At 40.9% G+C, this 18840-nt stretch overlaps 2 protein-coding genes across 5 annotated transcripts in view; both read right to left on the bottom strand.

The window, feature by feature from the left end:
• Positions 1 to 6655, bottom strand: part of abl2 (c-abl oncogene 2, non-receptor tyrosine kinase) — a 42617-nt gene extending 35962 nt beyond the window's left edge. For both annotated transcript variants that reach the window (XM_061683281.1, XM_061683282.1), the window contains exon 1: positions 6046 to 6655. In XM_061683281.1, coding sequence (XP_061539265.1) covers positions 6046 to 6262 — 217 coding nt within the window. In that variant the 5' untranslated portion in view covers positions 6263 to 6655. The remainder of the gene's footprint in view (positions 1 to 6045) is intronic.
• A 1340-nt stretch (positions 6656 to 7995) lies between these two features.
• On the bottom strand, positions 7996 to 18550 carry soat1 (sterol O-acyltransferase 1). 3 transcript variants are annotated; one of them, XM_061683380.1, is made up of 16 exons: positions 18456 to 18550; positions 17942 to 18096; positions 13803 to 13861; positions 13340 to 13488; positions 12966 to 13025; positions 12782 to 12889; positions 12393 to 12678; positions 12205 to 12283; positions 10998 to 11082; positions 10867 to 10912; positions 10650 to 10779; positions 10440 to 10537; positions 10253 to 10351; positions 9406 to 9541; positions 9168 to 9313; positions 7996 to 9073 (listed from the first exon to the last, which is right to left on the bottom strand). In XM_061683380.1, exons 2-16 carry the CDS (start codon positions 18093 to 18095, stop codon positions 9008 to 9010), a joined length of 1701 nt encoding a protein of 566 aa, XP_061539364.1. In that variant the 5' UTR covers position 18096; positions 18456 to 18550; the 3' UTR covers positions 7996 to 9007. The 3 variants fall into 3 exon arrangements, with proteins under 3 accessions (XP_061539364.1, XP_061539365.1, XP_061539366.1); XM_061683381.1 differs by lacking the exon at positions 18456 to 18550 and having other exon boundaries at positions 17896 to 17966; XM_061683382.1 differs by lacking the exons at positions 10867 to 10912; positions 10998 to 11082; positions 12205 to 12283.
• Positions 18551 to 18840: the final 290 nt, after the last annotated feature.

Below are 18840 nucleotides of genomic sequence, written 5' to 3'. Positions count from 1 at the left end.
GGTGGAGCCTATCCCAGTTGACTGGGCGAGAGGCGGTGTACACCCTGAACCGGTCGTCCGCCAAGAGCTGGGCACATATAAAAAAACAACCATTCGCACTCACATTCATACCTACGGGCAATTAAGGGTTTTCAATTAACCCACCATGCATGTTTTTGGGAGGAAGCGAGAGTACCCGGAGAAAACCCACTCAGGCACGGGGAGAACATGCAAACTCCACACGGACGAGGCCAGATTTGAACCTAGGTTCTCAGAACTGTGAGGCAGATGTGCTAACCAGTTGGTCACCACGCTGCCTTAAAATAACACTTGTAATGTAAATGCATACATGATACAAAAAGAAAAATCTAAATGAAGTAAAGCTTCACCTTCAAGTTAATTACCTTGTCTCCTTCTTTTCCTACTAGTCCCTTTTTGGGATGTGGGAGGAAACTGGAGTGCCCGTAGAAAACTCAAACAGGCACAGGGAGAACATGCAAGGTCCACACAGGTGAGGCCAGATTTGAAACCGGGTCCTCACAACTGTGAGGAAGATATGCTAAGCAATCGCTCACTGTGGCGCCAAGTTAAGGCAGTGTGGTTTTATTTTTGTTTTTCCAACTTAATTTTACAGTTCTGTGACATTTAAAGGGTACGTTTGAAATTTTGTTTTTTTTTTAATAAACCACCACACCCAAGAATAAAGAACCTAACAGAAGGCTTGGCCAACGAGGTGTCAATCATTTGCCGTGCACTCTGAGCCACACTCCGGTAACCCCCCCCCCAACTCATAAAACCCACAAAATCAGGAATTCAAAACAATTTTAATACTGTGAAGAAATCACCATTTACTTCTCAATTTTTGTAGAAATAAAAAAATGAATTTAGGGCCACATTAACTCAATCAAAATATAGTACTTTCAAAACAATATGTTAATCTTAAAAACTTGGTTGGGAATCCCTTTGCTTTAATCAATGCCTCGATGCGCCGTGGCATTGAGGCAATCAGCCTGTGGCAACGCCTGGGAGTTATGGAAGGCCAGATTTCCTTGATGCTTGCTGTCAGTTGTTGTTTGTTTTGGGGTCTGGTGCCCCTCATTTTCCTCTTGATAATACCCCATAGATTCTCATTGGGGTTAAGATCCGGCGAGTTGGCTGGCCAATCAAGCTCTGTGATGGCATGGGCATCAAACCAGGATTTGGTGCTGGAAGATGAAATATGCACCTCCATACAGATCCTCAGCAGAAAGAATCATGAAGTCCTCTAAAACATTCTGGTAGACTGTTGCGGTGACCTTGGATTTAAGAAAGCAGAGTTTAACAACACCTGCACTGGACATTGCATCCCAAATCATGACTGACTGTGGATATTTCACACAGGAGCTCAAGCAGCTTGGGTTCTGTTCTTCACCTGTCTTCCTCCAAACCCTTGGACCTTGATTCCTGAATGAAAGGCACACTTTACTTTCATTGGAAAGGAGGACCTTAGACCACTGGCCAACAGTCCAGTCCTTTTTCTCCTTGGCCCACTTGAGACGCTTCCTACGTTGGCTCAGGCTCAGAAAGTGGCTTGACCCGAGGAACTAGACAGTTGTAGCCCATCTTCTGGACGAGTCTGAATGTGGTGTTTTTTTAAGATGTGACTCCCGCCTCATTCCACTCTTTCTGGATCTCTGCTAGATTCTTGAATCTTCGCTGTTTGATAATCCGCTGAAGCCCACGGTCATCTCTTTTGCTGGTGCATCTTTTGTCCTTCCACGAGACTTTCCATTGATATGCTTGGACACAGCACTCTGTGAACAGCCAGTCTCCTTAGCTATGAACTTTTGTGGCTTACCCATCCTACGGAGGGTATCAATGATGGTTTTCTGGGCAGTTGTCAATTCAGCAGTTGTCAAGTTTGCGTCATATTGAACCCAACTGAGACAATTGAACCAAACTGAAGCAATTTAATGACACCTGAGGAAACCGGTGGAGATGCTTTGAGTTTAGTAGATGATTAGTGTGTGACACTCCGTTTACAACATCTATGGCCTGCAAAATCTGAGCTCATTTCTTCACAGTATTCAAATTTTTTTGAATTCTTGTCTTTTGTGGATCTTTTGAGCTGGAAGCCCAAATTATGCAAAAATAAACAAATAAATACTTGAAATTATTTCAATTGTGGGCTCTGAATCTATAATCTATGAGACTTTAAAATTTTGAATGGAATGATGGAAATAAAGAAACCTTTCCATTGTATTACTATTTTTTGGAAAGGTTCTGTATACCGATTGGTGACATATACACACCCGCGTCTTCCAAAACAACAAATAAATATTTAAAAACAGCCGCTGTAAATCAATACTACTGCAAAAGCAAAGATAATTTAATATGATCTAAATGTGTTATATTACAGGCGTTGCCATAATTAAGTAAAGAAAATAATTGCTGATAGCCACCAGCAGAATAAAGCAGTGGTTACCAAACTAAATATAAAGAACTTTTTGTGAAATAGCTACAGTAGAAACTCAGTTCACAAACACCCCTGTTCACGGATAAAATGTTCACACAAATAATCACTTCAGTTCAACAAACTATGCTTCAATTTGCGAACAGTCACACCATTCCACGCTGAACTCTCAGTTATGCTTACGTTCACACAATGTGAATAGCGTTTGTTACGTGTGTCTCGTATTTCACAAACAAATGTTTATATATGTTGGGGTACAGCTGCCAAGAAAATGAAAAGCACAAGTGATTATACTATTAGGAAGCCCTGGAAAGTGAGGCTGTAACGGGTGCATAATGCAGCTGGGGGAGCAATCGCCCTGGTGCGGGTGGTAGGGGTTGAACCACTAAAATGTTTGAGGAGTCAACTATAATGTGATGAAATTCAAGTTGAAGTTGATTAATCAATGACTCTGTTGATATTTTTTCAGCACAGTCCAACCTGTTCTTGCGCCACGGGCCCATTTCACATACAGATAAATTTCGACCGACCAGCATAGAAGCAAATTTCTGTTTCTATTTTACTTGTGCTTTTATCGTATTTGAAGTTATAGACACGCATTGCAATATTAGTCATTCAAGCTGCTCTAAGGGCTAGAGGACTCTGCATCTTTTTGCACAATTCTCAAAACCAAAACAAAAATGTACCGGCATTACCAGATAACGAGCAACCCTTTATTGCTCAGTGACTGTTTTTTGTCAATGTCTTTATGCCCCAAAAGTATTCTCTGTCAATTGACTGACTGTTGTCGTACTAGAATGGCTCCAACTACCGGAGACAAATTCCTTGTGTGTTTTTTGGACATACTTGACAAATAAAGATTATTCTGATTCTGATGCATATCTTGAACTTCAACTAGACTGTGCTACCCACGGTTCGCGCTGCCCGTTCGCAACCTCGCCAATGGCTAATTGAAACAGGATGTGGCGAAGCGAATATTGCCCAAGATAGCTGGAATAGGCTACAGCGCACCCGCGACCCTAGTGAGGATAAGCGCTGCAGAAAATGGATGGACGAGTGTGAATGTGGATGCGAACGGTTGCTTGTTTATATGTGCCCTGCGATTGGCTGGCAACCAGTTAAGGGTGTACACCGCCTCTCGCCCAAAGTCAGTTGGGATAGGCTCCAGCATGCTCGTGACCTTAGTGAGGATAAGCGGTACGGAAGATTGAATGAATGAAAACTCAAAAGCCCTTCCTGATAAAAGTTAAAGTGAGTGCATTCATTCTGCCGTGTGTGAACGGTGCAAATTGTTTAGTTTTCCCCTTGCTTCGTAAAATGCTTCAATTCGCCATTTAGCCACTGCTGGCTAAGCATTTAGGCTCACGGGCTTTCCCAGCTGCGGGGAGTGGCACATCGGGGAAGACCAGACGTGATACCGCTTGGTGCCCAATAGAAGCATGCATATTTCTTACCACGACATACGATTGAAGTGTCGATGGTCAATGTGTCCTGCAATTCACATTAGTTTTCGCAGCTAGCTAGCTAGCTGCCTTTTTCCTCAATGCACAATCGCTAATCCCACTTTGGTTGTCATGCCGAGATGGCTCGAACCAGGGCCGTAGGGAGCTAGCTAGTCATTTGGAGGCCCACGGCAAACATAGTCACGGCCTCCCCCCGCCCCAATTATGTAATTAGACCACTTTTTGGGGCTTTTGAAATCTGTAAACGTTATCTGACAGATAGCTGGCCTACTAATATTTACCACCAGAGATTTAGAACATGAATGTTTATCTTTATCAAAAAAGTTTTAATCTGAGAAAATTCTGTAGGCTATAAAGTCCTTAAGATCCTGAGGTTTATCAGATGATAAGTGAATCTATTTAACACTTTTACTGTAATTGATAACATCAATATTTAATTTCGTTTACCATTTCATACTCACATCTTGGTGATGAAAAGCATCACTCGTGTCACTCAACTTTATCTCTATAGCCTACAGCCTACTACTGCTACAGACAAGCGCATCATTATACATTACATTTTTACAAGGCATGACGTTAAATCAATAAGTCAATATTCTACAGTCATTGAAGTTTTTTCTTTTTACAATTCAATAGTAAAATAAAGATTTGTTCTTCATATCAATTCATCATAAAATTTAGGTGCGGCCTACAGAAAGGAGTTGTTTATTTGTTGGCTATATCCAATGTTGTGTTGGTCATACTATACAATAATTTATTTCTTCTGTTTTGAAAATAATGCTGAAGATCAACTTTCTTCCGAAAAATCATATGCTAAATAGGAATCGCAATATTTGTTTAAAAGAAACTGAAAAACACCCTCCCAATTAAGAATATTTTCCCCTATTGTTGAACCCTACACCTGATTGATGACTGGGTACTTTTAATTGGGCCCACATCGTTAAAGCTTTATTGGTTTCCTAGTGACGAGGACTGGCTATGTGTGGGTAAAGGTTTAGCCACATAAGCACACGCGATGTTGTACCCTAAGTACACACAAGTGTGGCTTGGAGATATTTATACTGTTTCGCCACATTGGCTAAGATGTTTCATGACCCAATGCCAACCCTGCCACCGGTCTCATTTTTGGTAAAATATTTCCACACGGTTGTAGCACAGTATGCTGTACAGCGACAAGAGTTACGTTACGATAACTACTCGTTACTACACAGTTGCTCTTCGTGCATTACTGGACTTAAAATTCTGACAACGAAGATGGAACTTCACGCCGCTGCCCTTGTTGCTCGCCGCCATTCTCGTGGTCCTGCTGGTAAAAATACGTAATTTAGCAATTAGTCGACTTCAAGCTTTAAACGTCGATGCAAAGTAGTCGATTAATCGGTTAAACCCCTAGCGGACGGGTTGTTCGGCACTGCATTTTTAAACTCCTCTAATTCATGTCATGTAGGAAATCATGGAAAGCGGTGATCCCATTAATCTCCTAGAAAAGGAGGGCAAATGTTAAGATATTGCAAAAACAATCACTTGGGAGTTATCTTGAGTGCATGAGCGTTATCTTGTAATGACAGAAGGTGACCTAAATTATTCACCACCGGATCAAACGATGCATTCAGCTTGCTGAGTGTGCTGTAACAGTAGACGTGAAGAGACAGGATGCAAGTGAGCATGACAAAACCACTCGCTATTGTAGCGACACCCTCGCGGTGGCTCCTATAGGGAGTTAATGGAGTGGAATCGTTCCTAAACCTCCGGAGGGGAAGATCACTGTTAACCAAAGCGACTATCAGATGCAGGCATCTAAGAGGGAAATCATAACCCCGATAAAAAAAATCGCCCAACGTAAAAGCCTACGAAAATTGGGCTTCCTCAATAACATTGTCCCTCCTTGTGGCATCTCCAGGTCACATGCAAAGTAAGCACAAGACAGAACTTGCGGTGCGGTTTTAATCGCACATCTATGCGAGGTCATCTCTACAAATCAATAATCGGAACAGACAATAGGAAAGGAACACAAACCAGTGAAAAGAGTGAATGTTATTTCCGCTAACGTCAAACGAGCACGACCCTGCTTAGCCAATGCTAATGAGCTGCAACAAATATTAAACCAATTACACACACGCAATGCTTCCAAAAACACTTTTAGACATCTACCTGAATGCTTCGTGAATATATTGATCGACGGGTCAGGCACGTTGATTGCAGTAGTCCTGCCCGGCGGTGTACCGGTGTTACTGCCGGGTTCTCGGGGTCTCCTCCCGGCGACGCTTGCCCGGTTCCCCTTGCCTTGGTGTGCTTGGGACGCGTGGGGCTGTGGCGGCTGGAGTCCGGTCGATGTGCCCTCACCGACGCGGCCTACCTGCTGTCCCATCCCGGTAGTTTGTCGTAAGGACGTTCGGGACGAAGCGAGCAAATCCCCCGTGCGCCTCTGGCTCACATTCCCCTGCGCTGGAGGAGCCTGCGTACCGAATAGCGTTCCTCAATCCACCCCTCCTCCTCCTCCTCGCGCTTCCCTCCGCTAACTACCGTATTAGCTCGCTTGGCTAAGCAGCTAGCTGGTGTTAGTAGCGATCACAGAAATCCACAACTCCCCGGGTTTTAAACATTAAAATAACAACCCCCGACGCGTGACAGCGACCGTCTTTGCTCCGGAGAACCAGGCGTCGTCCGGGCTGAAGACGAACGAGCGAGAGTTGCTCAAATATGGAGCTTTTTTCAAAATGCTGTCGCCGTGGTCCGGCTGCTGCGCGCCCCTTCTGACGCCGCCATCTTTACCGCAGAACACAAGATGTGTTGCACAAGACGGCGGGGGGTTGGCCGGGGTTGACTGTTCCCCCGGCCGTCACCGTCCACCACATCTCCGGTGCTAGCGTGGTCCGACGGGCACCAATAGCCATAGTGTCTCGTGACCCCCCGACTCCAGTTTAAGACTTTGCCCATATGGTGGTCAACACAATATGTTCAATTAATCCAATATTGTTCCAAAACACAAAATGTTCAATTACATTTGTGTCTCTCTCTAACTTTCTAATTTAAATATTCAGGTGTTCTATCGACAAAAAAAGTGTCATATGTGGGGCCCCAAATATGACAGATATGACCTGGGGAAAAATAAATAAATAAAAATCGTGCGCATGAATTAGTACTAATGAGTTTCTGCCCCATGTCGCGTTTGTGGCTCCGTACGTATGGTACATCTGTGTGGAAATCAAGAAATAATTTCCAACCAATTGGATTTCTAATTCAAACTCTACAAACATGCTACAATTTGCATATACCGAGAGGAAATGTACACATACACAAAAGTTCCATGCTCCCAATTTTGTGGGAACAGTTTGGGACTGTCCTCTAAAGCACAAAGCAAGGTCCAGAAAGACATAGATGAGCGAGTTTTGGCGTGGAAGAATTTGTCTGGCCTGCACAGAGACCTGACCTCAACCAAACAAAACACCTTTGGACGCATTAAGAGCAGAGACTAAGAGATCGGCCATTTCATCCAACATCAGTGTCCTTCTGGAAGAATGGCCAAAAATTCCAATGAACACAATCCTAAACCTTGTTGAAAGCCTTCCCAGAAGAGTTGATATGCAAATAGTGGATGAAGAATTGGATGTCACTCCAAGCTCATACGTGAGTCGATACTATTTAGTGTATTCTATAACGACAGTATGTGAAGTACTTTGTGAGTCCTGTGAAAAATGCTTTCTAAATCAAACTTACTAAAGAGTTCAACAATGAGTTGTTATTTTTCCTTTACTCAGCAAAGTTCAAATACAATTCTTCTCTAAAAATGGAGTCGTGCAAAACGGTCACATGACACTACTATCTAATATAAGCCAGGGAAACAAATTAAATGTTGATCCGATCAAATACGCCCGTATATTGTCTGTTACTGTAATAATAAATAAAATCATTAATTACCGCGTTTAGTTTAAATTGGATAATTATCAGACTTCAACGCGGGTGTCTAAAATTGAGTTAAATTAAATTGAGGCAGTGAATACTTAGTAACAAACGTTCACTGTTATATGTACATACTGTAATATAAACTATTATAAAAAATAAGTATTGATGAACAAAGGCGCCAGCTAAGTTCCAAACAAACCTTTAATACAGTGCCACCTTGTGTTCATATAAAGGTCAACAAGGCTTACATTGCTTTTCTTTAGACTGACTAGAGAATTTCCCATTCAGTTACATACGTCCTCCTCGCATTGAAATCCATTACAATTGGCAACATAAAACGTGCAACGAATGATTGTATCATGTCCTTGAGAAATGTCAACTCTGATAGCAAATTCAAGGGGGAAAAAAAACCACAGAGCTTACCAAAATGGAACATTTCATTCAAAGGGCTCATTTGTGTAAACTAGCCCTTACTACTGAATAACTATCAATATTGTTCCAGTGTTTAAACATTCTGACAGACTGCAGCCACATCGCTGAAATAAGTGCACATATTTAGATAAAGCTCACGTGAAGGCTCAAATTTCATCATTTTCGTCTAGTTAAAGTCCAATGTATGGCCAAGTCAGTTCGAGTGACACAGAATACATTGAGTTGATAAACAATATATTGCCATTATGTACAGTTGATATTTCTTTTTATAATATACAGTTTGAATGATCCAAGAACCCAAGCACCTCAGAATGTGGAATGCCAAACAAACAAAACGACGTTTATGACAGGGATGCAATTGCTGGCTTTGTTAAATATTAACGATTATTGCATGTGTGAATGACTTGTGCATGATGACTGTATTCAGCTGCCGCGATGACAAATGCCACTCTCATACTGCCACAAGGCGTAACCTCACAGTAGATCAAGTCAAACGGATTGGGAAAGATGTGTAAAAAAGTGGACACACATAAAATTTCATATTAGCTTGCAGTACTTCTTCCTGGATGCATTTTGAAGACAAAAAAAAAAAAAAAGGCATCAGTTTTGTTTGGGAATAAAGAACATTTTGTCTTATCAAATCTCTTCCATACATTGTTATGACAAATCAGTAGTGACCGTAGTGCAATAAACTAAAATAAACACCAGACAGCAAAAGTTGGGACAGTAACAGAAAAGATGGTCAAAGTGTCACAGGTGCTGTCTGGGTCACAGCCTATTAGTTGGTCATCATACTTTTCTTGCAGGTCCATGACCGAGGCTTCAGTAACTCAAGAAAGGAAGGCTAGAACAAATATATTAACAATTAGCATTTTCTGCAAAAGCAATAAAAAGGAGGCATACATGAAGACAAAACACATGTACTAGTCAGGAGATACCTCTTTCAGGGGACAGTAGCGCTGCGCATACCACTCCTGAGAGTACAAACAGATGATGAGACCGTGACCCAAGAAGAGGGACGTCCACATGATTATGTTCCAGATGGGACCTTTCCTTTGGTCGTGAAGGATGAAGTTAAACATCACTGTCAGAAAGTGAAGAGAATTGACCATTTTTCATGTTCTTCCAGAAGAAGAGGAAGAAAACAGGAAGCTGAAAGGTGCATTTGCATCTTACTTCCGAAGCACATAAACAGGCAGAAGAGGACTGGATAGAAGAAGCCGAAGCAGATTGCCAGGATGTACTCGTGGACGACTGCAGACAGTGTAAATACAAACAGCATGGCTGCTGTTCGGAAGCGCTTCTGGGAGATCTGGAATCATAAGAGCCAAGTCAAAAACACTAGTGACGAGCTGGTATGATTGGATCCATGTTGAATTACATTACCAGTAGGGATGCACTTATGCCACTTTTTTCAGACCAAGTACAAGTACTGACATTTGAGTACTCTTCGGAACCTATACTTAATAATGCTTTTACATCTTGCAATTGTGATGAAATTTTTTTATTAATCCAATATTGTTTAAAAAAAACACACAAAACAAAAACTTTTCTGAAACATGGCATGTTTCACCGACTGTTACAAGGAAGTGCAGTGTAACCTTTAAAGTTAAACACCTCTGACATCTTGCAATTCCTAATTTGACCAAAAATGAACAAAATATGCCTCGAAAGGTGGCTATGCGATGAGACTCCGCTATGTTACACTACACCTTTAGTTATGCTTTTGATAACTTTGCATTCCTCGCAGTTATGCTTTTAGTTTTAATAGTAACTACTTATTTTCGCAATTGTATGATTGTTAAAAATGCTAAAGTGTTACTGAGAAATTCCCTGTACAGTTGATAAAGGTTTAATGGTGATGACAGTTAATTTCAACTTCCACATGACGAAAATTGCAAGTTGACCAGAACAGACTTTAGAGGTTCCACTGTACACTTAAAGCCATTTAATAGAAATATGGTAACAAAAACAATCAAGATTTCAATACTGAAGTGCACCAAAGGCAGACAGACCTACTTACCCATAGGAAGTCTCTATACACATAGTGAAACAGCCAGTCATGAACGACTACATTCCAAGTACGGTAGTAGTTGGCAAAAGATGTTGAGTTCCACCAATCCTGTGAGGTGCAATTAAAATGAATTAAGTTTGACCACATATCACACACAGGAACTTAATTTCAAGAGAGCGAACAGAAGGTGCGGCACCTTATAGAACATCCTATCACCGAAACGAAGCATCTCTGCAAATGCGTTCAGCCAACAGTGGAGGAAGGCAAAGAACCCCAGGAAAAGAACCAACACTCCTGCAAAAATCAACAAGGAAAATAAGCTGTTAATTAAGTGTAGCTAAGGCAACACTACTTTTGCTCACTGCTGTGGCTAAGTATACACGGAACAATGAGTGAACGACCTTACCAGGCAGAATGGAGTTAAAGACACCCAGGACCATGGCCCTCAGGTCAAAAAACTGAAGACTGATGCTGCGGAACTGAGGGATGCAGAGCCGCACAAACACATAGTATGCATAAAACAGACAGCCCAAGACCTGTGAGGAAAAAACAATTTGCAACTATAAGTAGGCAGAAAAGTCTCATTTAAGTCAGTTTATAAAAGTTCAAAGAGGGATTGGTACTTGTAGTAACTTTGTGGCCACATAGCCCCATCTGATCATTGGATTCCTGCATAAAAATTAGAAGCCTGTTAATTTACAAACTCCCATGTTCAATTATTGATGCTATTTCACAAAATTTATGTGTTGTTTACCTTGGGTATATATCTCTGTAGATAAGTGTGGGTGCAAACAAAAAGTAAAGATACTGAGAAACATGAGGGACCACTGGGCATGGGCCTGTATGTGACAAGAGAGACTAATTAAAATAGAATTAGAAAAATAAATGTAGAAAGATTGGTTAGGATGTACTGTCAACCACTAATTCACCCATACATTCATAATCAAATAGTAAATTCAGTAGCTAGTAGTACATTTAGCCATTTTATGACATTATATAAAATAATAGATACAGTATATAAATGTTGCATGTGATCTCAACAGCTACAAGGAAGGCAAAGTCAACATTCACTCACTGGAAACTTCATTAAGTACACATTCAGTCTACTGAGTGCTAATCTAATACAATTGTATGAGAAAAAAAATAAAATCTAAATTCTAAGAAAATTCAAAACTTGACTGACATGGTCAGAGATGTTTTCATTTAACAGTGTGTTTATTATTGGGTTTCGTGTTTGCATTGCTGTAGAGATTCACTGGGTCTTACTGAGATCTGTTTCTAATATTTTAAAACAATTAAAAAAAAAAATAATTATACACAGCTACTCAATGTTTTATGACAGCAATATTGTGGCCATCTGACAATTTTTTTACATATACATATATATATATATAAACATGGAATGCGCATGTCAAAGGCATCTAAAAATCCTAGACAACCAATTCTACTGCCCACACTGATCTTCTCAGGGATAATGTTCCATTTGCGCTAATTAAATCGAGTTTTTAGGGCAAGTGACCCAGTTCGTAACAATACGGTAATGTTGCCCCAAAAAGGTAATTTATTTCCGACATAAAAAAAATTAAACAAAATTCAATTTCAGCGGAACCCATCGTCGGATTTTCAAAATTCTTGGTGTTGAAGTGGCTATTCCAACCAGATTCATTAATTTTCTGTCATTTTTTGGGAACTCGTCACGTTATTACTGGAATAGATTATTTCTACCTACTTAAAATTGGTTCTGATCTCAGGAGGAATCAAGAGATTGACCAGTTTAGCAAATGTATTTTACACCTCTGATTGAGCTGCCATTTAGTTCTACACATCAATAATCATCTTGGTAAATTAATATACTGTACCCATGATATCGTCAAAACTAAGCGTTATTATAAAGTTTTTTTTTTTGTTTTTTTTTTAAATGAAACTCATGTATTGTCCTCATTCATGTTGTGGGGACTTACTGGACTTGTCTTTAGCCCAGGCCAGGACTCTGGGTACATTTTCTCTTACAAAGGAGTGCGCTTTCATCATGAGTCTCACCTGGAGTGAGCAATGGACATAGCAATTTCTGTAGTTTTGTTCCAACTAACATCAGATTTCTGTAACTTAACTGCTATACATTAGGAATGTCAAGAGACATGGAAAATACCTGTTCCAAGATGACAATGAAGCACGAGGCTGGGGGCAAACTGTTGACTACCACCACATATGTGGGTAGAAAACCAAGGCCCAAAGCTTGGTAGAGAAGGAACATGGAGCCAAACAAAAAGCTGTAAAGCCTGCGGTGACTGAAAGAGCCAGACTGGGTCCGTGTCCATAGCTTGAACAGGGGATAGGGAACCACTAAAACAGACAGGAACATGAAGATCCATGTGCACACTACAAGAGGGAACTGTCCAAATGCGTAGACCAGCAAGTCGAAATCTAGCACCAGTCTGAAGAGATGAAAGAGACAGGACAAAATTGTTTATAACAAAAGTAAAGCCAAAAAACTCCATAATCTGTTATGTGAACAGTCAAACCAGACTTATATATTACCTGCCTTCATCTATGAAATCAACCACTAGTGTACTGAGGATGAAGAGAATGAGCAGGGCAATAAACATGTGGTAGATGGTCTGGATGTGGTTCACCTCAAAAAGATCGCTGTGGGGAAATAAATAGACTGGAGACACTTGATAGCAAGGCACAAGTGTTAGGTGGTGACGATTTCGCCGCTTACTCAAGGAGGGACCTGCGGTTGACAAAATGTTTGCCCTGGCCATGAGGAGGTGCGAAATGCCTGGAAGAAGACATGGTGAAGTTAGTAACACCTTTTTTTCTGTGGTATGAAAAGACATTTAAGGACTCAGGAAAGTAAACTTCACTTCATGGAGGAACATCCGCACAATAACAACATTGGTACTATTGATATTACTCATGATAGTGCTACAATGCAAACAACAACGACAATAATTAACATATTGTGACATTACCTCTCTAATCAATCAAAACGGAACATTAGTATCTTTAAAAAGCACAAACTCTTCCGTTGGAGCCAGGTGTACCTAATAAAAGTGTTCCGTGACTGTATACATGCTGTACTTTCGCACATACCCGAGTATGCTCCTCTCCTTGTCTGACAGAGGGGATGAGAAGACCGCAGGCATGGGTGCAGGCTCCAGCCTAGCCGACTCCTCGATAAGACTGTCCAGGAAGTCATTGACCTGGTTGTTAAACTCACGCATCAGGTCTTTTGTCAGGTACTGAAGAGAATTAAAAGCACAGGCAAAGTCACTACCACCGTTGAAAGGAACTGCACTCAAGTCTTTGCTTAGATTCATTCATTCATCTTCCGTTCCGCTTATTTCTCCCAAAATTAGACATTACGGGGAAAAACAAATAAAGCAATGTAAAAAACATAATGAATGCATACAGATTAAAAATGAGCTTATGTCAATTTTAAAAACAGTCCCATGATTCACATCGAAGGAAACAACCTCACTTTTTGGTTTCCTGAACAACTCATTCAAATTAGCACAATGAGCCTTCCCCAAAAACAAATGACTGAACTTCTAACCTCTGCTTTTCTTTTCAGTTGTAGCTTCTTGCTGATCATATGCTCCACCTCAATTCCCCCTTAAAGACACACCATATACACTTTGTGAGTATGCAGGGTGGTGAAATAAACAGTTCACTGGAAATGTGTTCATTTGCACATCAATCCATCCATCCATTCTCTGAGCCACTTATCCTCACAAGTGTCACGGGAGTGCTGGAGCCTATCCCAGCTATCATCGGGTAGGAGGCGGGGTACACCCTGAACTGGTTGCCAGCCAATCGCAGGGCACATAGAAACAACAATTCGCACTCGCATTCACACCTACGAGAAATTTAGTCTTCTATCAACCTACCATGCGTGTTTTTGGGATGTGGGAGGAAACTGGAGTGCCCAGAGAAAATTCACACAGGCACGGGGAGAACATGCAAACTCCACACAGACGGGGCCGTGAATTGAACCCCGGACCTCAGAACCGTGAGGCAGACGCTCTAACCAGTCGTCCACCGTGCCGCCTTCATTTGCACATTTTAGCCCAAAAAAAAAATATATATATTTTTTTTAATAAAAGATTTATATACAATACAGCCAATAGGACTGCATAGCCAAATGACATGTGGGTCAATTTGACTACATTTCACAATTGTGGTAACATATACAAACAGGCAGTGATGAGTTTACTTAACGTTCTTAGATAATTTTCTGTCAAATTCAAGCACTTTCACAATCAATTTTATAAAAGTTTTAATATTTTCCTGCATCCTAGGGCTGTGATAAACTATTATTTACACACAGATTGTTTTACAATACCATTTCAAGAGTTGCCAATGCTATAAAAACACAAATATGGTTTTACAGCTGCATGTGGGCTATGAAATTAAAAGGAAAACCTCTTGGGTTCATGCACATATCTGTCATTATTTCTTAAAACTCACAAGTGCACAGTCAAGTTATACTGTCAGGTATAAAAATATTTTGTCCAAAATCAAAGCAAACACACCATATCTCACAAAAAAGTGCATATTCATTATAACTGACAACTAATGAAAACCCCAAATTGAGTAGCTCAGAAAATTAGAATATTGTGGGGGTGCAATATTGAAGACACTCGGTGCCACACTCTAATCAGCTACTTAACTCAAAACACCTGCCAAGGTCTTTAAATAGTCTCTCAGTCAAGTTCTGTAAGATACACAATCATGGGGAAGACTGCTGACCTGACACAGACACCTTGCACAAGGAGGGCAAGACACAAAAGGTCATCGCTAAAGAGGCTGGCTATTCACAGGGCTCTGTGTCCAAGCACATTAATGGAGAGGCAAAGGAAAGGAAAAGATGTGGTAGAAAAAAAAAAAAAAAAAGTGTACAACCGGTAGGGATAACCGCATCCTGGAGAGGATTGTGAAACAAAGCCCATTCAAAAATGTAGGGGAGTTTCACAAGAGTGGACTGCAGCTGGAGTCAGTGCTTCAAGAACCACCGTGCACTAGTGTGGACTGAATAGGTGGGGATAAGAGAGAGGGGAAGAAAGAAAGGAGAGAGAAAAAGAAAAAAAAAAAAAGAAATGAAATGCCAGTATTTTGAGAACAGTTGCCTGTCAGCAAAGCATTGAGGAAAAAAAAAAAAAAAAAACTCCAAAAAAAAAACCTATGAACTAGTTCATTTTTGGACCGGTGAACTATGTCAAAAAATTGGAATTATGAACTGTTAACTCAACCATTTTTGGAATGATGACCTGAAGTTTGAATTAGTTCACGTAGAAAATGAACTTCCCCAACACTGATCCTGTATTATTTCACATCGCAATATATAATCGCAGGTTAAAAAAATAATTTAAAAAAATCACAATGTCATTTTTTTCCAATATTGTGCAGGCCTACGTCATTTTACTGGTAAATAACCTGTGTACAACTTAGTCCATTATTTCCCTTTTCCTTAATTGCACAAACAGTTCCTCGGAAATGTTCAGACGTTTTAAAGTGCACATTTCATCAGAATAGATAAGAAGAGTCATGTTTATACAGGTTGGAACAACTACAGTATTCAATCCCCTGCTAAATTTTTAAGTTTGCTCAAATTTAGGTACCCACATGTAGAGGCCCACCTTAAAGGAAGCATACAGGAACAATTCAATACATTAGAATTGTGTCTAAAACTTAGTTTAGTTAGTTAGTTTGAATTGTGTGCAGTTTGTATGGGGAATTTGCGCCCCCTTGTGGAGTCTGCCTCTGTAAGCGAGATGCCGGGTGGAGAGCAGAAAGATTAAAGGTCAGAGGACAAAGATGTTAAAGGTTTTCTTGAGAGCTCGAGGACCCCTTCACAAAACACATCTGCCATTTGGAAGTGATTATATAGCAGATCTACAGCAGTTAAATCAATAAATATGATTTAGAATGCACCTTCTGCTTTTTGCATCCAGCGCCTCCCGGTCTTCGTTTCTATCCGCCGCTGTGACGTAACAGTAGCCAAACAGCCTGTTCATTCGGCACTGTGCGCTATTGTTCCCGTCCTCGTATATTTGTTGTCGTATGATTTAGCAATGTCACGGTGGTTTATTGTGTGGCATTTGGATGTATAAATGATTCAGGCAGTAGCAAGAGTTTCTTTGTCTTTTCAAGTGGAAAAGGAATATGTGACCAGTGGATAGGGAAAGTCAATCGACAGGGGAATAAACGTGGTCAGGCTACGGGTGCCGAGCAAGCATTCCAAACTCTGTGTGCTGATCACTTTGAACCGACGTGTTTTGAGAAAGACTTAGCAGAAAGCATTGGATACACAGGTGTGGTTAGGCAGAGGCTGAAACCAGCTGCGGTGCCAACAAGTTTTTCCTATGGTCATCAGGACCTCAACTGCCAGCAAGACAACTCAATATTGCAGCCGCCACGGTGCAGCGGCGAGAGGCGCAGACAAAAGGTGAGGATTTCCTTGTGGAGACCTACGACTATTATGGTTACTATGCACTGGGCAGGAGAAAGAAGAGACCCACGAAGTACTTTTCAGTACGGTCGTCTGTACTTTTGCTTATATGACAAACCAACAGACACACGGCAAAGACTTTGTGTGCGGCGTGTTATAAAGCTATTCGGGCGAGGGGCACACAATATATAGGAAGACTGCCTACTATGTAAAAGCTTGTGCCATGTCACTAAAACATATGAATATATAATACGTATAGTCGTGCTAAAAAACACCTGCTATTTCAAGCCATGACTGTATAAAAAGACATGCTTTTGACATTCCGTCATATTGACCCAGTGGCCACTCTCTTTTTCTGTTGTACAGCTGCTACTTGTCGTCGTCACTGTCAGGTTCCGACCTCCTGATCGGCTCAAACATGTACCCTTTGACGATGCCAAGTTCAGTTGGGTGCTCCTGTACGTCAAAATCCTCCTCCTCCTCATATTCCAAGATATTGCTCGCCATTGCGTATAGAGTGTAGCGCCCTGTATTTGCCATTTGCAACGTCACTTCCGGTAGCCCTTGCGGTGGATAGAGTATCCAAAACCCGGTGTTTTGAGCTTCGGGTATGTTGGGAGAGTGTTCAATACGCGTAATAAAAACCTAATTTCTAGCTAAACTATAGTTTACAACTTGGTGGAAGTGACGTGCATGTATTACATAACATATAAACAATGCAAATATGATTTTTAACTGACCCCATAAAATCATAATCCTTTGACCTTTAATGTAAAAGACGGAGCAGATATAAAACAAGGACATCACAGACCAGACGATACAACACTTTCAAAAAAGAAGGTAAGCGTGCTGGCAAACAAAGCCAAGATTATTGGATTAAGGTTCCCCTAATTTTGTTTTCTTTTGTGAAATGCAAAAATAGTTTTCTTAAATGTAGTGTGTTTCCATTATTCTAATTATCATTTGTTGTATTCTATTTGTTTATAACGTAAAGTATTTTAACCAAAATATAAAGGCCCAGTAAAACGAGCAGAGGGTACATAATTAACCTTAGCATTCATATTTTGTGATATTTTTGTTTGGTGGTATACTGTGGCATTGTTTCTAAAATATACATCTTGGCACAATAAAGATTGACTGCCAAAATCAACCATAAACATTTTAGACTGTTACTTCTTTGTTAAGTGATCAAACTTACAAATTCAGCAGGGGATCAAACAATTAATCCTCTCAGTGTTTCCTACCATTGCTGCTGATGTGACTGTCTCCAGTGGACTGATTGTGTTCCCCTCCTCGGCTACACTCGCCATTCACTGGGCTATCCGGGTCAGAGGAGGTGGGCTTTTTGGGAAAGGTTCGGTGGCGGAACCGGACACTGCTGTCATCTCCATTCTCCATCCTACAAAGCAAAAATAAAATAAAATTACATTTCAAAAATACAGACGAAGCTGGGTTTTGGACTCACATGTCACATTGACTACAAGAATTTGGAGGATTTTGAGTGACACACAAAACGAACGCAGTAAGTCGAGTGAATCAGTTTCACATGACTCTACCGACGGCAAGCAGCTCCGAGTTAGCACAAAGTCAGTGAGCTGTCGGCTGTCTCAGACATTTTAAACACGAACATCCACTTTACTGTACTGTAAACGCCATGACGCGGGACAGCAAGTGAAAGCGAGTTAACTTAGCCAAACTATCGAAGCCCGACAACAGGTTCAAATTCGATATTGATGGAAAAAGAATTAAAACGCTCACGTGACAATTACAGTCCAGTCCACTCCTCCCGACTCCACTGAGCGTCCACTCAGCAGTTAGTGTCTGTGTAAACTGAGCGACACTGCACACCTTCTCCACTGTGTCAACAGGAGATGATGAGCGACCAGCTTGACGCTGATTGGCTGAATGGCTTTCCTTCTTTTTACGTCATCAGCGACCGCGGCAGGTTTTTTTTGTATGGAGCGACAGATGTGCAATTGTGCACAACGAAATCAAATGGGGGGGGGGAAAAGCCATGTTGCATCACTCAGGGAGTGTTATAAACAGTGGTTGGAAGTATCGAAGTACAAATATTTGTTGGCTACTTGAGTATTTTTTTTTATCTGACTACGTTTTACTCCATACATTTGAAAACATATCTGTA

Source organism: Phycodurus eques, chromosome 8 (genome assembly GCF_024500275.1).
Source record: "Phycodurus eques isolate BA_2022a chromosome 8, UOR_Pequ_1.1, whole genome shotgun sequence".
NCBI classification, from domain to species: domain Eukaryota; kingdom Metazoa; phylum Chordata; class Actinopteri; order Syngnathiformes; family Syngnathidae; genus Phycodurus; species Phycodurus eques.
Note: the sequence above shows the minus strand (reverse complement) of the source record. Positions and strands in the feature narration are given on the sequence as shown.